The sequence below is a fragment of the Poecilia mexicana genome, unplaced genomic scaffold (genome assembly GCF_051168715.1).
Source record: "Poecilia mexicana isolate PSO_F unplaced genomic scaffold, ASM5116871v1 scaffold_1, whole genome shotgun sequence".
In the NCBI taxonomy this organism is placed as follows: domain Eukaryota; kingdom Metazoa; phylum Chordata; class Actinopteri; order Cyprinodontiformes; family Poeciliidae; genus Poecilia; species Poecilia mexicana.
In genome coordinates this window covers 24,699,382-24,716,859 of record NW_028263370.1, presented here as the reverse complement: position 1 = coordinate 24,716,859, position 17,478 = coordinate 24,699,382, and the positions used below count along the sequence as shown (strand labels likewise).

General features: G+C 45.1%; 2 protein-coding genes across 5 annotated transcripts; one reads left to right on the top strand and one right to left on the bottom strand.

The window, feature by feature from the left end:
* Positions 1-1,923: 1,923 nt before the first annotated feature.
* ndufaf5 (NADH:ubiquinone oxidoreductase complex assembly factor 5) lies at positions 1,924-9,593 on the bottom strand. Of its 4 annotated transcripts, none has more exons than XM_088006811.1 (11): positions 9,291-9,593; positions 9,058-9,098; positions 8,887-8,950; positions 8,720-8,767; positions 8,526-8,629; positions 7,679-7,718; positions 7,413-7,613; positions 5,741-5,801; positions 5,585-5,668; positions 4,970-5,052; positions 1,924-2,116 (listed from the first exon to the last, which is right to left on the bottom strand). In XM_088006811.1, the coding sequence occupies exons 1-11, from the start codon at positions 9,528-9,530 to the stop codon at positions 1,949-1,951; spliced, it is 1,134 nt and encodes a 377-aa protein (XP_087862937.1). In that variant the 5' UTR covers positions 9,531-9,593; the 3' UTR covers positions 1,924-1,948. The 4 variants fall into 4 exon arrangements, with proteins under 4 accessions (XP_087862937.1, XP_087862938.1, XP_014851272.2 ...); XM_088006812.1 differs by having other exon boundaries at positions 7,413-7,610; XM_014995786.2 differs by lacking the exon at positions 1,924-2,116 and adding an exon at positions 2,577-2,777 and having other exon boundaries at positions 9,291-9,592.
* A 554-nt stretch (positions 9,594-10,147) lies between these two features.
* On the top strand, positions 10,148-17,309 carry esf1 (ESF1 nucleolar pre-rRNA processing protein). Its single transcript, XM_014995778.2, has 14 exons — positions 10,148-10,253; positions 11,218-11,653; positions 11,874-12,124; positions 12,195-12,308; positions 12,468-12,577; positions 13,728-13,880; positions 13,959-14,073; positions 14,403-14,556; positions 14,627-14,785; positions 14,853-14,980; positions 15,056-15,143; positions 15,594-15,673; positions 15,741-15,896; positions 16,779-17,309. Exons 2-14 carry the CDS (start codon positions 11,239-11,241, stop codon positions 17,154-17,156), a joined length of 2,301 nt encoding a protein of 766 aa, XP_014851264.2. The 5' UTR covers positions 10,148-10,253; positions 11,218-11,238; the 3' UTR covers positions 17,157-17,309.
* Positions 17,310-17,478: the final 169 nt, after the last annotated feature.

Below are 17,478 nucleotides of genomic sequence, written 5' to 3'. Positions count from 1 at the left end.
TTAGCCTCATTAGCCTCATTAGCCTCGTTAGCCGTCTCAGACACAAGCCTGGACTTGGATGTTTCTAGACCTCTTTTCGCTCCTTTCTGGTTCGGCATTCTGTTATAACTATTATGTATGTTGTCTTGTAGAAAATCAATAGTGCTATTGTTCATATAGTCAGGGCTTTACCGCGTTTTATGAATTTTTGTGCAGATCTCGGTAGAGAGCGTCTCCTCACTCCGCCATCTTGACGTTCCTGAAGGTCAACTCTCCAGCTCTCTTATTTCTTTTCTTCCTCCTATAAGTGATGTAGATATATAGATATTATTTATAATGTATAAAGATGTTTATATCACCTAATTAGCTCTACATCCTGAATAATAAAGATTTGGTGGTATTCTCGTTTAGTGACATAATTATATTAGTTGTGTTACCACCCCCACGCCACTAGAGGCAGTAGCAGGCCCGAAAAGATGCGACTAAGAAGCAGATTTAGAAGTACACAGAAAGCTACAGAATGGGCTCTTTGCACCTAAGGCGTTGACGTCACATCTCCAGGAGCTAATGCGGCTCACTTTTTTCCACTTTGAGTTACCATGACTGGAAGAAAAGACTAAGTCGTATTTCAGATGCAAAAAAAAACAATACTATTAACATTGTTGTCTTCCTAATATAATGGGCTTTTAAGTTTTCGTTCATTTCCAAGCGATCCTGAATTAAGAAGTTGGCTTGTAAATATCTGTCGCTACCAGCTAACGCCGCACAGCAAAGTTTGCAGCCTTCACTTCACTCCGGATCAGCCTAAAACTACCGGGGATACGGATGGTAAATAAAGGAGCCTCCCTGAGTTATTTCCATGGAATCACTTCTATATTCAGCCTGAAAGAGTTTATGGGAACGAGAGAGCAGACCAGAGCCAGACAGCCGAGCAACTGATCCGCCTGTACATCCTGCTGTAAACACCGTCCTATCTGAGCTCTGAACAAGAAACATGCAAAGGTAATAAAACGAAATAACACGGAGACATGAAGCAACACGGTCATATTTTTCTAAAAGCAGCAACTTTGAACCTGAACAGCTGAACCAGATCTCTGACACCAGAGCTGCTACTGTTAAGCTATGAGGCTTGTTGAGCTTCGTCAGGCTTCGTTAGTAAAAAGTCCGAACCGGAACCGAACCCCGTTAGTCTGTGACACTAACGACAATAAACACACATAGTATACTTGAAAATAAGATAAATACATTATCCGTTAGAATGTTTAGATACTTAAATAGCACATTTTACAAGAACAATGTCCGAGAATATTGCCTACTAGCATAAGCTAACGTTAATGTTAGCCACAAAGTTTAAGTAAAACTCACCTTCGTGTCAGTGAATGTATAACGAGGCGAACATCTAAAACCTTTCTCCAGCTGACTTGTTGGGGCTTCGGATCGATGTACAAACCTTGGCCAAGCCCTGAAAGCACCTAATGTAAATGATATTTGTATTGGATCGGAAACAATCGAGCCGCTTTACCCCGAACGCGGAAGCTGAGGTGCAAAGAGCCCATTTGTTAAAAACTGTGAGCTGCGCTGAAGTAAATAAAAAAGAGAAGTTGAAATACATGCTGAGAGTGAAACTCCTTCCTACAGATGAAGCTACGTCACAGATTTCAAAAGAAAATTTAAACGGGAGACCGTGGATAATATAGGGAATAGCGCCCCCTTCACTTCCGGAGTGCAATGGTCCCATTTCCAAATAAGATAAGAGACTGCCAGCAGTCCGTCCCGCCCCTTCCTGTTTGCTGCAGCGAGGCCCTTCTCCCACATTCTTTCCAGATTTTATTCTCCATCCTCCTAGAACTAGAACTCATAGATAGAAGCGTTCATTCCTCATCACTTCTGTTGCTAACTAACCAAGCTCTTGATTTGAAATGCTGGAACTTTATTAGACCGGTCCGGTTGTTGTAACTCCGGTCCGGGTCTATAGAGGCAGAAGCGCTGGATTTTTTAGGTACGCAGTGGAGGTTCTGCTCTGATCAGAACCAGGCAGAAGAAGCAGCTCAAGTGGGACTTCAGATCTGGTTTCATCCGGACAGTTCGGTTCCGGTCCAGGAAGTAGACTGCTCCGGTTCTGCTGCTCACCAAGAGCCTGAAAGGTCAAAGGTCGTTATTGAATTTTAACTCCAGAATTCAGATATTACCTCTCCAGTATGTTTTCCTCTTTCTGAGTGAATTCATCCAGAAATGATCATTAATCTGAGCTCTAATCTGCTTCAGATCATAATCAGATTTAATCCTGTTATATTCAGACCAGCTGAAGGAAAACTGGAGAATCCAGAGCAGATCTGGATGACGAGTCGGTCACGATTCGCCAAATGTGTGTGTGTGTGAGTGAGTGTGTGTGTGAGAGTGAGTGTGTGTGTGCGTGAGTGTGTGTGTGAGTGTGAGTGTGTGTGCGTGAGTGTGTGTGTGTGAGTGAGTGAGTGAGAGTGAGTGTGTGTGTATCTGTGTGTGTGTGTGTGTGTGAGTGTGAGTCTGTGTGAGTGTGTGTGTGTGAGTGAGTGAGTGTTGCAGCAGCTTCATCAGAGAACACACTCACTCGTTACAAGTTTCCTTCACTACTCAGTTTATTTAGCAGAAACAGATTTCTATACAACATTTACAGTCAGAACAAGAACCAGAACCTCCTTCTCCTGGACGCCTGACCCAGTGAGGTCATGACCCTAGGACTGGTCGGCACCGTCGGGTCGGCTGACCTTGGCCAGATCTCTGAAGGACACGGTGGCGGAGCCGCGGCGGGCCGGCTTGGCCTGCAGGAACCACGGAGCAGAAAACCGTATTAATGTTTTTATGGACGTTTCCAAACCTGCTCTTGGGTTTTCCCCGTTTGGTTTATTAACTCAACTACGGAAAGAAGATCCTGCCAAAACTGTGAACGTGGAAATAAATAAATGGCTTCAAAAAGTAATTCATAAGATGGAAGGAGGTCTCAATCTTAAAATATTATTTTTGGGCAGCTCAGTTAAAGACTTTAATTTCGTGGATCCAACAGGATTATCAAACAAGATGGCTGAGCATCGAGCAAGCAAAATGCTCAGTACCACTAAAGGTCAGTACCTTTAGATATTCCAGTAAAGGAACTGCCATTGTGGACTAAAACCACACTTGACATTTGGAACAAAGTACAAATTTCTTTCAAGCTACCAAGAGCTTTATGAATACTAACAAGCATTGGACATATTAAATCCTCCACACCCAATTCAAAATTTTTCTAAATGGGCTGAACAGGATCTTACATTTCTTCATCAGTTGATCGGCAGGAACAACCTTATGTCGTTTGAAGAGTTATGTAGGAATTTTCATCTCCAGAAAAATTATTTCTTTAGATATTTACAGTTGTGCTCTTTTCTGTCAGCACACAGATGGGAAGAGTGCTAAATCCCACACCAATAGAAAACCTCCTAATCCACTTCCAGAAAGGGGGAGGGGATAAAAAACTGTTATATGGGGTGTTTCTGTCATGAACCTTAACGAACCCACTTGGACAAAACAAAGATGGGAGGCAGAGACGGCCCAAATAATTTCTGACGGAACAAGGGAGGAAGTCTGGACTGAGGCACATCGAGCTACAAACTCAAATATGTGGCGGGAATATAAATGGAAAATTATTAGCAGGTATTTCAGGACCCCAGATGTTGTTGCTCAGATGGATCCTAATTGATCAAACTTGTGTTGGAGGATCTGAGGCCCAGCAGTCGCCAATCATACACACATTTTGGTCATGCCCCAAACTTCAAAACCTTTGGGACGAGGTGATCAGGGCTACAAACCAAATCTGTCCAGACACCAAAGGATGTTACAGTTGCATTACATCAGCTGGTCAGATGGACCAAAGTACATCTGAAATGCATTAGAATCAGGTGGATGCAACTGGAACCACCTTCCTACGACTTGTGGGTTCAAAAAGTAAGAGAATTATGTCAAATGGAAAAGATAACCTAGACTTCAAAAAGCTCCTTCTGTCCTGCGCAGAAGCTCTGCTGGTGTTTAGCCGTCCTGCCCAAAGGGAATCCTTGGGTTGTACGGCGATGAGTCTGCAGATGTGATGCTGAGGTCATAAGATGTTTATTTTATGGGAAACTTCATATTGTCAACACTTGTGTTATGTATTACTGATGTATGGCTGCATAACTGCTCTGTAAAAATAATAAAAGTGTAAGTTCTAAAAACAAAAAGTAATCCATGTGCCAAATATTGCTTTATATTGCTTCCAAAAGAAAAAAATGAAGATCTTTTCCATCTCATTTGATTATACAGTGGCTTACACTAATACTTATCATTTTCAGCAGCATTAATTAAACACCATCACTATTGTCCAGTTTATTTTTAAACACTGTTTTAAGAGTTTCCTTGTTATTATAAATGTTTTTCTAAGTTTGTCATGTTCTGTATTTATTTAATACTATTTTTTGTTCAGTCACTTGATTTAATTATGCATTGACAAATTTTCTCTTCTTTTTTTCTCATTGTTTTTGTTTATTAACATTTTTTTCATTTTCTTCATGTTCTCTTTTATGTTCAGATCATTTAAATTCAAAAGGAAACAGGACAAGAAAAAATGAAAAATTAATCCAAAAAAATAAAATGGGAAAAATGGAAATAAACAAAGGAGAAAAGATGGAAAACCTGGAGAACATAAATCAACATATGATCAAATCAAAGTAAATGTAGTAGATATGAAATTAATACAGAATATGAAAAAATAAATAAGAAGTAAATTAGTAAAACAAAAATATTTGTCAACCTGTATAAGAAATTAAGTTTAGAAAGTTCTTATTTATGAATATTTAACACATTAATTACATCATCAAATCATTTTGATTTTGGCAAGATCAGCCCTCCATACAGATATAACCCAGCCTGAGGGAACAGTCACAGCTCAGGAGGCGGGGCCTGTTTCCCTGCTGCTGATTGGCTGTAAATGGTCAGACTCTGCTCTCACCTGGGACTCGTGAGGCTTCCAGCCAATCATGTAGAGGATCTGGAAGGTGGCGGGAACTGACCCGTCCGGGTTTCCGTACATCTCTGAAATGAGACGGACAGGATGAAACGTCCCGCTGGTCCAGGATCAGTCCAGATTAATCCAATCCGGTAGATTACAGGCATGAAGAGATTAAAACCTGGATTACTTCAAACTTTCTGCTTTAAATTCTGATCAGTTTTTGTTTTTGGATCAGAACCTCAGAAAAAGAATCTGGATGACCTTCACTTATCCTCTGGTCATGAAGAGCCTCTGCGACATTTTAACCAGTCATTTAAGTCTAATTTTAACAAATTTATAGGATTTACAGAATATTGCCAACATTATAAACATTCAGTTCAGAATTAGCTGGAAGCTAATCCATAAATCCATAAATGATTACTGGAACTAACAGGAAGTTCATAAAGTCCAGTTAAAACCGGGTCCAAACGCTGCAGACGGAGTTCTGATGAAACTAAAACCAGATTTCTGCTGTTCAGCTTCCCGTCATGGCTCCCTGATAATCCAGCTTAGAATCTCAGGTTCCCACCTCATCATCCATCAGAGATCTGATTGGTCCAGAGTGCGTCTCCTCACCTTTATAGACGGCTGCAGCTGCTAGCATGGTGTCGCGGTGCAGCATGGAGCGCCTGTTCCACGCGCAGTTACTCTCCCCCATGCCTGCAGGGGGCGACATGTCTCAGTCTGCTCCTCTGCAGGAAACCTTAATGTTTGGATTTCTGAGCTCTGTACCTTGCAGGTCCGTCATGAGCTCCATGATTCCTGGATAATGAACCTGAACATCATCGACGTCCTGAAAACACAGAGGGGTCAAAGGTCAGACCACTTCACTGTCTGCTGCTTAAGGAAGAAACGTGGCTCAGCTGAGCGGTGGAAACTTTTATTGATCCATACAGGAACTTCCTGGTCGGCACCGAGGTCAACGCTTCAGCAACTACAGAAACCGTCCAGAACCAGAACTAATGCTAGCACTTAGGCTCATAGACATAATATAAGGATAGACGCCTCATGCCCCGCTGTCGCCTATTGTCGCTGACGAGATTTAGGGCGGCCATCTTGGAGCGGTATACCACTCCACTCGGTCCTATGTGTTTAACAGGCACAGTGACGGATCAGCGCATTTAATCGATCATAACACACTTTTTTGTTACTGGAAACCTTATTCAAACATCTATCAAAGCTACATTTATAAACAATTGTATTATTTAAGTATGTTTTTAATACATAGTTCATCATATTTAAATATGCTTAGTGGCTAAAACAATAGAATAGGAATGGAATATTCTGATATCGATGTATAAAGAGCATATTACAAAGCACACAGCCGTTCATAATTTATTTAATAAATTATTTAGTAATATCAATACATATTTAAATAACTATACAACACAAATAAAGATTCATAATGGCACAAATAAATAATTAATACTGAATAATATATATATATTTATTTATTTTTTATTTTTTGCCGACTTCTAGCTTCAGAGATTCAGCAGCTGAGATTAAGTCCAAAATCTGATGAGATCCATCCTGCTGCAGTGAATCCGTCTCTCTTTATAGATTTCTCCCTCTTCTTCCTCACATCGTGTCTTTAGGAAACTTTCAAAACAAAAACGGAAGATTTGGGATGTATCTTACTAGTGAAAGAATTACATATAAATAATAGTCTTTACCACCTGTGTAAACTTTGCCGGTGAATGTTATAACACATAAGTTTTATAATATGTGTTATATTGTTTCATTTCTAAAGCTCTTGTGTCATATAATCTAAGTCAATGTTAGAGAATAATTAATATTTTTAAATGTACAGAATCTCAGTTAGCCTTCATAGCGGGGCTGAACCCGTATTACACCAAGCACTGTAGCTAATATTAGCTGGTATCTCGCCGGTGGACATAAATACAGTAAAGTAATATTATAATCACAATATATACACAATAATATGTCCATCTTACTTGTGAAATGCTGTCTGTGGAGCCCTCACATCAATAATCCATAGATCCGAACAATAATATCCCTCAGAGCTGAGGCATCGTCTATTGTTTTGATTGAGGAAAGTAGGAGTTTATACCGCTCTAAGATGGCCGCCGTATTTCCTGCGCCGGAGTAGCCAATGCGGCGTCTACCCTTATATTATGTCTATGCTTAGGCTAACATTAGCCTTTTGGATCATTTTAGCATTGCTGCTACACACAGCTGTTTGCATACAACATGTAATACGTTACTACAGGTCAACATGCTAGTGTTAGCCCTCATGCTAACGCCATAGCTTTAGGCTAAAATTAGCAATTTAGCTCATTTTGATATAAATCCAAACTTGGAATACTGAATGGACTGAGTCAAGATGAGTCCCTCAGAACCTCTAACGACTGCTGGATCGGGCCTAGCAGAACCAGAACCTCACCACGGTGAGCATGTTGAAGCGGGCCCGGCCCAGCAGGTTCCCCAGGTCGGTGACGGCGGTGTAGGGGGAGACGTGGGGCGAGAAGCCGCCCTCCCGCTCCGACTGGGCCAGCTGCAGCGAGCAGCGCAGCTCGTACAGCGTGTCTCCGCCCGCCATGGCGCCGATGAAGACACCGTCCGGCTTCAGGACCCGATGGATCTGCTGGGAGAACAGCATGAGGGCGGAGCCGACCCAAACAGAACCACACACAGAACCTCTGACCGTACCTCGCTGAGCACCCTGGGAAGGTCGTTGATCCAGTGGAGGCTGAGAGGAAAATGAGAGTCGCGTCAGACAGCAAGACTACAAACTAAAGGGTTAAATCTCATCTAAATATTTAGTTGATTAAATATTTCGGGTAAATCTGACTAAACATTTAGCAAGCTAAATATTTAACTTGCCAAATATTTAGTTAGATATTCATTACCTGAAATATTTTCTAAACTTACTACATATTTAATAAGCTAAATAGTTACCTAAATATTTAGCTTGCTAACTAGATATGTAGTAAGCTAAGCGTTTAGCTTACCAAGCTAAATATTTAGTTAGAGATTTAACTCAGAATTAAATAAATTTAGTTTAGAACCATGAAATTTATAAATATGAATATAGATAAAACACCGTTTAAAGAATGAACACCCATAGTTTTTCCTTTATGACAGGCTAAATAAATCAAATTATTGCTGTTATTGTTTTACAGTGTAACTTTACAAACAGGATCCTGTACAGAACGGAAGTCCTCCACACCACTAGGGGGAGTCTGGAGTAGATAGTTTTATCTAATATGCTGCAGTTCTGCATGAAGAAAAGCTAGACTGACATGTCTTCCTCTGTTTCTCCTGGACGTTTGGTGTTTAGTGTCTGACTCCCCCTACTGGTCTGGAGGACTTTCTGTTTGCAGCGTTTTTCTGCTGCGTTTGTTTCCTTGTGTTTACGTGTCAATCGTTGTTCTGTTTGCCTCCGTATTGATCTGTTCCCTGATCCATCTCACATGTAAAACCTGATGAGGTCAGACCTGAGCTGAGCGCCCCCTGGTGGAGGAAGCCGGGCTCTGCAGGTAAAGCTGCGTCTCACCTGAAGCTGCTCACCACCAGGTGGAAACTGTTCTCCCTAAACGGCAGGAACTCCTCATCAGCCACAACGCTCCGGGTGGGAATCTCCGACCGCCGGCCCAGCTTCTGAAACACAACACAGAGAACCGGTTCCGCTGGGATGAACCGGTTCCGCTGGGATGAACCGGTTCCGCTGGGATGTGGGTCAGGACTCACCAGAGCCTGCTGGGAGACGTCAGTCAGAACCAAACGCTGCACCACTTCCTGCAACATCAGAGAGGAAAAACTCAGCCAAAACTGGAAGATTCCCAGTTTACAAGATTCCCAGTTCAGGATGGAGCTGCAGGATGGAGGAGTCTCTTCCTCACCCTCCTCTTCCTCACCTTGCTCAGATGTTCTGCTATGTAACTTTTTCCTCCTCCCATGTCCAGAGCCAGGGGAAACGTCCTGAGGAAAGGACAAACGGATCAGAACCTGCCGGACTGGACTTCAGATGGAAACCAGTCAGATTTAACTGGTTTCATGGTTCCTGCTGGACCAGAACCAGAACTCACCTGGCGATGTCATAAACCCGATCAGCCACTCGACTGCCAACCTGCACAACACAAAATCCAGATGAGACGGTTCCTCCTGGAGAACCAGAACCGGTCCAGAACCAGACCTGAAGAGTCCAGAACCATCAGGTTCTGGTTCTGATGAACTCAAGAGGAACGAAAACCTAAAAACATTTTCAATAACAATCCACACTGAACTCCATCATCAGAACCGGACCGAACCCCAGTTTCACCTCTTCTCTCAGGTAGTCGTACTGGTGTCCGTCCTGCAGAACCGCGGCCCAGTTCTTCTGTCTCCTCTTCATCTCCCTGTTGAACACATTCATGCTGCCTGACCCAGAACCGGGTCCGGACAGGGCCCTGCAGGGTCCAGATCTGAGCCTGCAGCAGCAGGAGACCGCGGGGGTCCGGGACCACGCTGCCGGACCAGAACCGGCTCCCTGCAGGAGCTTCTGGATCCCCCGGCAGCTCATGGTTCCACTTCCAGCCAGAAGTCCAACATGGCGGCTTCCTGCCCGCAGTGACCTCGGTGACCTCAGGCCGCGGCCGGTCGGAAAACCCGGCAGGCGGATCTAAGCGGAGGAAATGGATCAGAGGCTGGGAGCGGAGCCGGAGTCAGATTACTGGGATTAAATTCACAACCTGGAAAAATAAAAACAAATAAAACCTGAAAATATTTCAACTGAAAAACTGGAGTAGAGAAAAAATAATATTTCTCTATTTAATCTTTGGACCATTTAGGCTCATTAACATAAAACATGAAGCATCTCTGTGTGAATTTAATAAATAAAAAGACCTGAAATATGATTGAATTCATGATGAGCAATAAACACATGACTGTTTGAACTGTTTTATAGTCCAAAAACAAAATGAATCATCAAGTTTTTATCACGCAGTTGGTAATAATAACTGGGTCATTTTATCATGTTATGGAAATTAAATGCAATTAAAACTATTTTTTACCTTTTAACATATTTACTGGTTAAATTAAAGTTTTATTTAGAAACATAAAAACGTTTATTTTCTGATTATAGGAACTAATGTATAAATGATTTGGATCATGAAACCCGAATCTGAACGTTCACCGAGGAATCCGCGGTTCGGGCTGTTTGTACCTCTCTTCGCGCCGTACTGAGTCAGAGGCCGAAGGAGCAGGGTGCATGCTGGGAAAACACGTGTGAGGAGGATCAGAGAAGGTAACTTTTAATTTTATTTCCAGCCGCTGGTTCTGGTCGGACCTGCTAAGCCTCTTCTTCGCCGAACTCTGCGCCTTTTCTCTGGGTTTTAAACGAACCGGTCCGGTTCGGTATCAGACTTTAATTGGTCTCATATTTGGACCGAACTTTTCTGATCCATAAGATGTTCCGATAATCGGCTCGGTGGTTTTTAATGTTTCTGCTGTTCATTTCATCATAAACTCGTACAAAGGTTCAGTTCGTCATATTCACCAAGTAAAAACCAGCTGACGGAAAATAATAAACCAATCAGATTTGATAAGATTCGGTTGAATTATTGCCGTGTGAATTTTCCACCGGTTCGGTTCTGATCAGATCAGCTGCAGTTGAGGTCAAAGGTAAAAGGTGTATTAATTTATGTTTGCTGGAAGAAGATCCACAGACATCAGAACGGATGAAATATGTTTATGGATATTGAGGATGGAAGGATCTGCAGTAGCAGTCAGTCCTGCACCGAGTCAGAAAAGGCCTCTGACTGAAGAAGCTTCTGTTTGACCGCCTCATGACCGTCATGACATGCTAACATGCTAACAGCTCAGTGTCTGCTGAGGAGAGATGATACTCCACAGAAACATACTGATGGCTCCATCAGCTGTTAGCTAGCTCTGCTAATCCGCCTCCTTTGCTTTTGCTGCTCCTCTTTCAGTCTGTCTGGTCGTTTGGTTAGAAGGACGTCAGATTCTGGGATGTGATCCTCTGAACTTCCTCCTTCAGGTTTTATTTGAGCTTTTCAGATGCCAATCAGCTGATCCCAGGTGCAAAAACTGCACCTGGTTGCCATGGTTACCCAACATAAAAGCAACAGTAAGATTAGAGCAGCAGGAAAGAAATTTTCTCTGGATGTTTTTCTAACGACTAAACCAGAGGAGAGTCATGAAGCTTAAGGTTCTCCACTTTTACCTGCAGTTCTGCTCCTGTCCTGCAGGTGGCGCTGTGCCCCCCCAACATGTCGTCCAGGAAGAAGCAGGCCAACGATGAGCGGTTCTGCCGGGTCCAGAAGGACCCCAGGTTCTGGGAAATGCCAGAGAAAGAACGCAAAGTCAAGATCGACAAACGTTTCCAGTCCATGTTCCACGACCGGCGCTTCCAGACGAAGCAGACGGTGGACAAGAGAGGACGACCCGTCCAGCTGTCCACCGCCGCTGACCTGAGGCGCTTCTACCAGCTGGAGGAGGAGGAGGAGGATGAAGAGGAGGAGGAGGAGGATGAAGAAGAGGAGGAGGATGAAGAAGAGGAGGAGGAGGAGGATGAAGAGGAGGAGGAGGAGGATGAAGAGGAGGAGGAGGATGAAGAAGAGGAGGAGGAGGACGTCCAGAGACAGAAGAAGCATCTTGGACGAGGAAGCAGAGCGGCAGAGAAAGGTTAGAAGAATTTTTCGTCCTCTGATTTCACATCTATGAGACGTTTTCATAACGAATATCGTCTCCAGGGGAAAAAATCATCTCAGTCAAACAAACGTTGGGCTCAATCGGCTCGTTTAAATAAAGTCACAGATGAACTTTTATTTCCTCTTGTTTAGTTCTTTATGTTCTAAAGAATGACAGCTAAAGCTAACGGAGTTAGCATTCATGTTTTCCTCAGATGAAGAAGAGGTGGAGCATCAGTCAGGAGATGATGATCATGATGATGATGATGATGATGATGATGAAGAGTCTGGTCTGGACTCTGAGGATGACAGCGGACCGGATCTGGCCCGAGGAAAAGGAAACATGGAGACCAGCTCTGATGAAGACGAGGATGATGATGATGTGGACGACATCCTGAGGAAGGAGGAAGAGCAGATCGAACACGACTGGGGGGAGCTGTGCAGAGACGCTCCACGGAGCGAGCAGGTGAGGCGGCGCAGAGCGAGGTCCTAACGAGGTCCTAACGAGGTCCTAACGAGGTCCTAACGTGTTCCAGGTTTCTGCTCGGCTCGCCGTCTGTAACATGGACTGGGATCGCCTGAAGGCCAAAGATCTGCTGGCTTTGTTCAGCTCCTTCGTGCCTAAAGGGGGCGCTGTGCTGTCTGTGAAGGTAACTGTGCCTGAGAGACGAGACCCAGGGTTCACATGGCCCTCTGAAGCCCCCATGTTGGATCAACAATCTGATTTTATTCTACCCACACACAGAACCAAACCAGATTGGCCTGTTTGTCCTGAGTAACAGCAGTGCATTGTGGGTATTGTTGTCCAGATTTTCCCGTCAGAGTTTGGGAAGGAGAGGCGGAAGGTGGAGGAGACGCAGGGACCGCCGGAGCTGAAGGCGTTGCCGGACGATTCAGAGAACGAGACAGAGGAAGACAGGTGACCTGGGAGCTTCCTGCTGCTGGGCTGCCCCCTGCTGGACGGTCTGCAGCTCATCTGCTGTCAGTGTGGAGGATCTTACTGTTAGCCGGCAGACGTTCTGCTATTAGCCAACAGACGTTCTGCTGTTAGCCGACAGACGTTCTGCTATTAGCCAACAGACGTTCTGCTATTAGCCAACAGACGTTCTGCTGTTAGCCGACAGACGTTCTGCTGTTAGCCGACAGACGTTCTGCTGTTAGCCGACAGACGTTCTGCTGTTAGCCGACAGACGTTCTGCTGTTAGCCGACAGACGTTCTGCTGTTAGCCGGCAGACGTTCTGCTGTTAGCCGACAGACGTTCTGCTGTTAGCCGGCAGACGTTCTGCTGTTAGCCGGCAGACGTTCTGCTGTTAGCCGACAGACGTTCTGCTGTTAGCCGACAGACGTTCTGCTGTTAGCCGACAGACGTTCTGCTGTTAGCCGACAGACGTTCTGCTGTTAGCCGACAGACGTTCTGCTGTTAGCCGGCAGACGTTCTGCTGTTAGCCGGCAGACGTTCTGCTATTAGCCGACAGACGTTCTGCTGTTAGCCGACAGACGTTCTGCTGTTAGCCGACAGACGTTCTGCTGTTAGCCGACAGACGTTCTGCTGTTAGCCGACAGACGTTCTGCTGTTAGCCGGCGTTCTGCTATTAGCCAACAGACGTTCTGCTGTTAGCCGACAGACGTTCTGCTGTTAGCCGGCGTTCTGCTATTAGCCAACAGACGTTCTGCTGTTAGCCGACAGATGTTCTGCTGTTAGCCGGCGTTCTGCTATTAGCCGGCGTTCTGCTATTAGCCGACAGACGTTCTGCTGTTAGCCAACAGACGTTCTGCTGTTAGCCGGCGTTCTGCTATTAGCCAACAGACGTTCTGCTGTTGGCTAGCAGACGTTCTGCTGTTAGCCGGCGTTCTGCTGTTAGCCAACAGACGTTCTGCTGTTGGCTAGCAGACGTTCTGCTGTTAGCCGACAGATGTTCTGCTGTTGGCTAGCAGACGTTCTGCTGTTGGCTAGCAGATGTTCTGCTGTTGGCTAGCAGACGTTCTGCTGTTGGCTAGCAGACGTTCTGCTGTTGGCTAGCAGACGTTCTGGGTCCAGATGCTTCAGTGGTTCTGTTGCTCCTCTCAGGGTCTACAGAGAGAAGCTGCGGGATTATCAGTTCAAGCGCCTCAAGTATTTCTACGGCGTGGTGGAATGCGACTCTGTGGAGACGGCGGTGAAGATCTACGAGGAATGCGACGGCTTCGAATACGAGAGCAGCTGCTCGGTTCTGGATCTCCGGTATGATGACGAATTCAAACGTCCCGACCCGGGTTTCGTTTATTAAACTAGAGTTTCTAAGCTTCTTTCACTCAACAGTTTTGTTCCTGACGACGTGACATTTGACGAGGAGCCCAGAGACGTGGCGACGGACGTCAACCTGACGGCGTACACGCCCAAGCTGTTCACCTCGTCTGCTGCCGCCTCCTCCAAGGTCAGAACCGCTCCGGCTCTGAGCTGACGGGACCAGAAAACCCGTTTCATAGTGGAACTGAGCAGACTCTCTGAAGTCAGTTCATGAACTAAAGCCTCAGACCAGAGCAGCTGGTTCTGGTCCGGTCCGGTTCCTGAGAATGAATCAGAAAACACATGAATATACTGTTGAAGTTCATCCATTTAGTTTGCTTTACATCTCATTACAATCAATGGTTTAAATCGCAAATTTAAAGTTTAGTGTGGAATAAATTCTGATTATTAATCTAATAAATATTAATGAGCTGATCAATAGTCTGATCATGCTTGGATCTTTTCTGGACCAATCAGGTGCAGCTGACGTGGGACGAGACGGACCACGAGCGCGTGACGGCTCTGAACAGGAAGTTCAACAAAGAGGAGCTGCTGGACCTGGACTTTAAGGCCTACCTGGCCTCCTCCAGTGAGGAAGACGAAGATGAAGAGCAGGAGGAGACAGGAGGAGGTGAAGGTCGAGAAAAGTTTTCTGGTGCTTTAAGGAGACGAACTTGTGCTGAGCTGTTTGTTTCAAACAGAAGAGCCGATTGGAGAGGAGCTGGAGGAGAAACCTCAGGAGAAACAGAGGAAGAGGAGCGAGGAGCAGATCAGTAAATACAGAGAGCTGCTGAAGAGCATCCAGAGCAAAGACAAGAGGCAGCAGGAGGACATGGAGATGGAGATCAGCTGGGTTCCAGGTACCAGGAGGAGCCGCCTGCAGCCTCTCGGCCCGACGGCAGAGCGGCTCATTGTCCTCCTCCTCAGGTCTGAAGGAAACGACGGAGCGGCTGGTGAAGAAGAAGCTGGAGGCCAAGGACCAGCCGACGCCCTGGGAGGAGTTTCTGCAGAAGAAGAAGGAGAAGAAGAAGCAGAGGAAAAATGAAAGAAAGCAGGTGAGTGGCGCCTCCTCCTGCCAGAGCTCTGAACTGCAGGCGGTAATGATTCTAACGTGACGTTTTCTCCATCAGGGAGCCGAAGAAGAGCTCAGTGATGATGAGCTTCCTCCTGATGTCGACCTCAGCGACCCGTTCTTCTCAGACGAGCTCGGAGCATCAGGTGACGTCCCTGCAGGACGCTCGGTTACCACGGTGACAGGAGTGGAGCGGCTGTTCTGGCCGTCGGTGTTGAAAACATTCGGTCACGGCGCTGGCGTCTGCTCCATGTGGCTCGTCAGAGCGACGGAGTTCATCCTCCAAGGAGAGGAAACCCGAGACTCGAGCCCTTCTGCCAACAGCAGCTCTGTAGTTTATGAGTAAAAAGATCCGCAGAGATTTTATTACAGTCTCATGGTTCTGACTTCCTGTTTCTTTGCTCCGTTTTCACAACCTGCCACCTTGTTCTCCTGTAAACGTCAGACAAACATGGACAAAACATCCAGATTTTTAAAGCTGCATGTTGAATCAAACTTACTGCAGTTTGTTTTAGTTCTGAAATTCAGTTAAAATCATTTGTTCTCGTCTTTAATGACGTGACCCCTGACTGATTCATGTCTGATTCATGTTTCAGACATGAAGAAGAAACAGAAGAAGAAACAGGAGGAAGAGCAGATTACGGCTGAGGAGGAAGAGGAGCGGCAGAAACAGAAGGTGCAGAATGATTCCCAGCCGGATCGTCCTCCGACTCCCAGAGTCTCATCTGTCTGCTTGCTTCCAGGCCCAGATGGCTCTGCTGATGGAGGATGACGATGATGAAGCCAAACACAAACACTTCAACTACGACAAGATCGTAGAGCAGCAGAACCTGAGCAGGAGGAAGAGGAAGAAGCTGCTGAGGAAGGGCGAAGCGCCGCTGGAGGACGACAGCTTCCAGGTGAGACCTTCATCCTCAGGCAGGCTTTACCTGCGATTCCCACACCGGCCTGACGGGGGCAGCGTTGCTTCTACACCCGGACAGGCCGGCCACTGCTAACTAAGAGCTAGCTTCGCTAACAGTCAAATCATAACCATTAGTTCTGCTAATGCTAAGGCGCTAATTTCAAACACTTTAACTTGTTCCTGTTTCTGGTTTTAGATAGTTATTACAGGAAAAGAGAGAGAGGAAACGGTCTTCACTCACTTCAAAATAAGAGCATGGATATTAACGTCTAACCACTAGAAGAATTTCTATAACCAAAACTAAAAAACAGACATTGTACTTTATTTATGAAACTTTTAACATTATCCGTTTAGAAATTATCTGGAAAAATTAATTTAGGGAAAGCTAAGTGCACTAAATATTTTCGAAGTTAGCAAAAATGCTAAAGTGTTACGCTAAAACTTAGCTTTACCATTAGCACAGTGGCAGAAGTTTTCCCATCTTTATAGATCCATTTATCTCACAAATCTGACTCCGTTGTTCATTTTACTGAACCATCTATTAAATACTAGTTTATTTGTAACATTAGTTTTATAAAGATATAATTAAATATTTAAATTGTAACAGTTTTAATTGGCTTGTATTTGACATTTTTAAAGTACTTGTTAATTTAGCTCTTTTTGTTTTGTGTTCTTTAATAATACAGTTATTTAATTATGTATTTTATTAAATTTGTATTTGTTAAAAATTACAATAAAAACCTTATAGACTCACCAAAACTACTAAAATTCAACATTGAAATATTAGAAATGAGTGGCAGGTTCAGCCCTCCGTAGGTCCGTCAGTGGCAGGTTCAGCCCTCCGTAGGCCAGTCGATGATGCGATCTCTGTCTCCAGGTGGACGTCTCCGACCCGCGCTTCCAGGCCGTCTTCACCTCCCACCTGTTCAACCTGGACCCGTCCCACCCCGGCTTCAGGAACACCAGAGCCACGCGGAGCATCCTGGAGGAGAAGCAGCGCCGCCGCGCCGCGGAGCCTGGCAGACAGGAGGGGGCGGAGCCTGGCAGACAGGAGGGGGCGGAGCCTGGCAGACAGGAGGGGGCGGAGCCTGGCAGACAGGAGGGGGCGGAGCCTGGCCATAGACAGGAAGCAGCTGGAGCCGAGCCGGATTCGGACTCGAAGAAGGCGATGGATCCGAGTCTGTCGCTGCTCGTTAAATCCATTAAGAGCAAAACGGAGCGATTCCAGGCCCGGAAAAAACGGAGAGTGACCTAATTCCTCCTGAAAGTGGACCCATTTCCTGGTTCTGATCGGCCCGGTTCTGATCTGGACAGCAGACGGAAACTGAGCCATTTTGAACGTTTTATTATTAAATCTTTCATCTCAAACTGAATCATTATTTCCTATTAAAAAAATGAAACATCTTAAGATCCAGTTAAAGTTCTGACAGTCATTGAACTCATTTGGGTTCAACAGGAAGCAGTGTCACAATAAAAGCCTCCAAAGAGAAGCTTTTATTGTGGTAATCATTAAATATTACCACAGCAGCAGGAGCGCCCTGATTGGTTGGATTTAACCACTGGAGTTCTGCTGGGAC

What these genes read in the sequence shown, in the direction of transcription:
- ndufaf5 (XM_088006811.1), bottom strand. Translation starts at nt 9,530, where the DNA reads ATGAGCTGCCGGGGGATCCAGAAGCTCCTGCAGGGAGCCGGTTCTGGT. An exon ending in CTGGTGGTGAGCAGCTTCAG is followed by an intron (nt 7,719 to 8,525) that starts GTGAGACGCAGC and finishes TTTTCCTCTCAG; the next exon opens with CCTCCACTGGATCAACGACC. An exon ending in TTCCCAGGGTGCTCAGCGAG is followed by an intron (nt 7,614 to 7,678) that starts GTACGGTCAGAG and finishes CTGTTCTCCCAG; the next exon opens with CAGATCCATCGGGTCCTGAA.
- esf1 (XM_014995778.2), top strand. Translation starts at nt 11,239, where the DNA reads ATGTCGTCCAGGAAGAAGCAGGCCAACGATGAGCGGTTCTGCCGGGTC. An exon ending in AAGCAGAGCGGCAGAGAAAG is followed by an intron (nt 11,654 to 11,873) that starts GTTAGAAGAATT and finishes TGTTTTCCTCAG; the next exon opens with ATGAAGAAGAGGTGGAGCAT. An exon ending in AGGAGCGGCAGAAACAGAAG is followed by an intron (nt 15,674 to 15,740) that starts GTGCAGAATGAT and finishes GCTTGCTTCCAG; the next exon opens with GCCCAGATGGCTCTGCTGAT.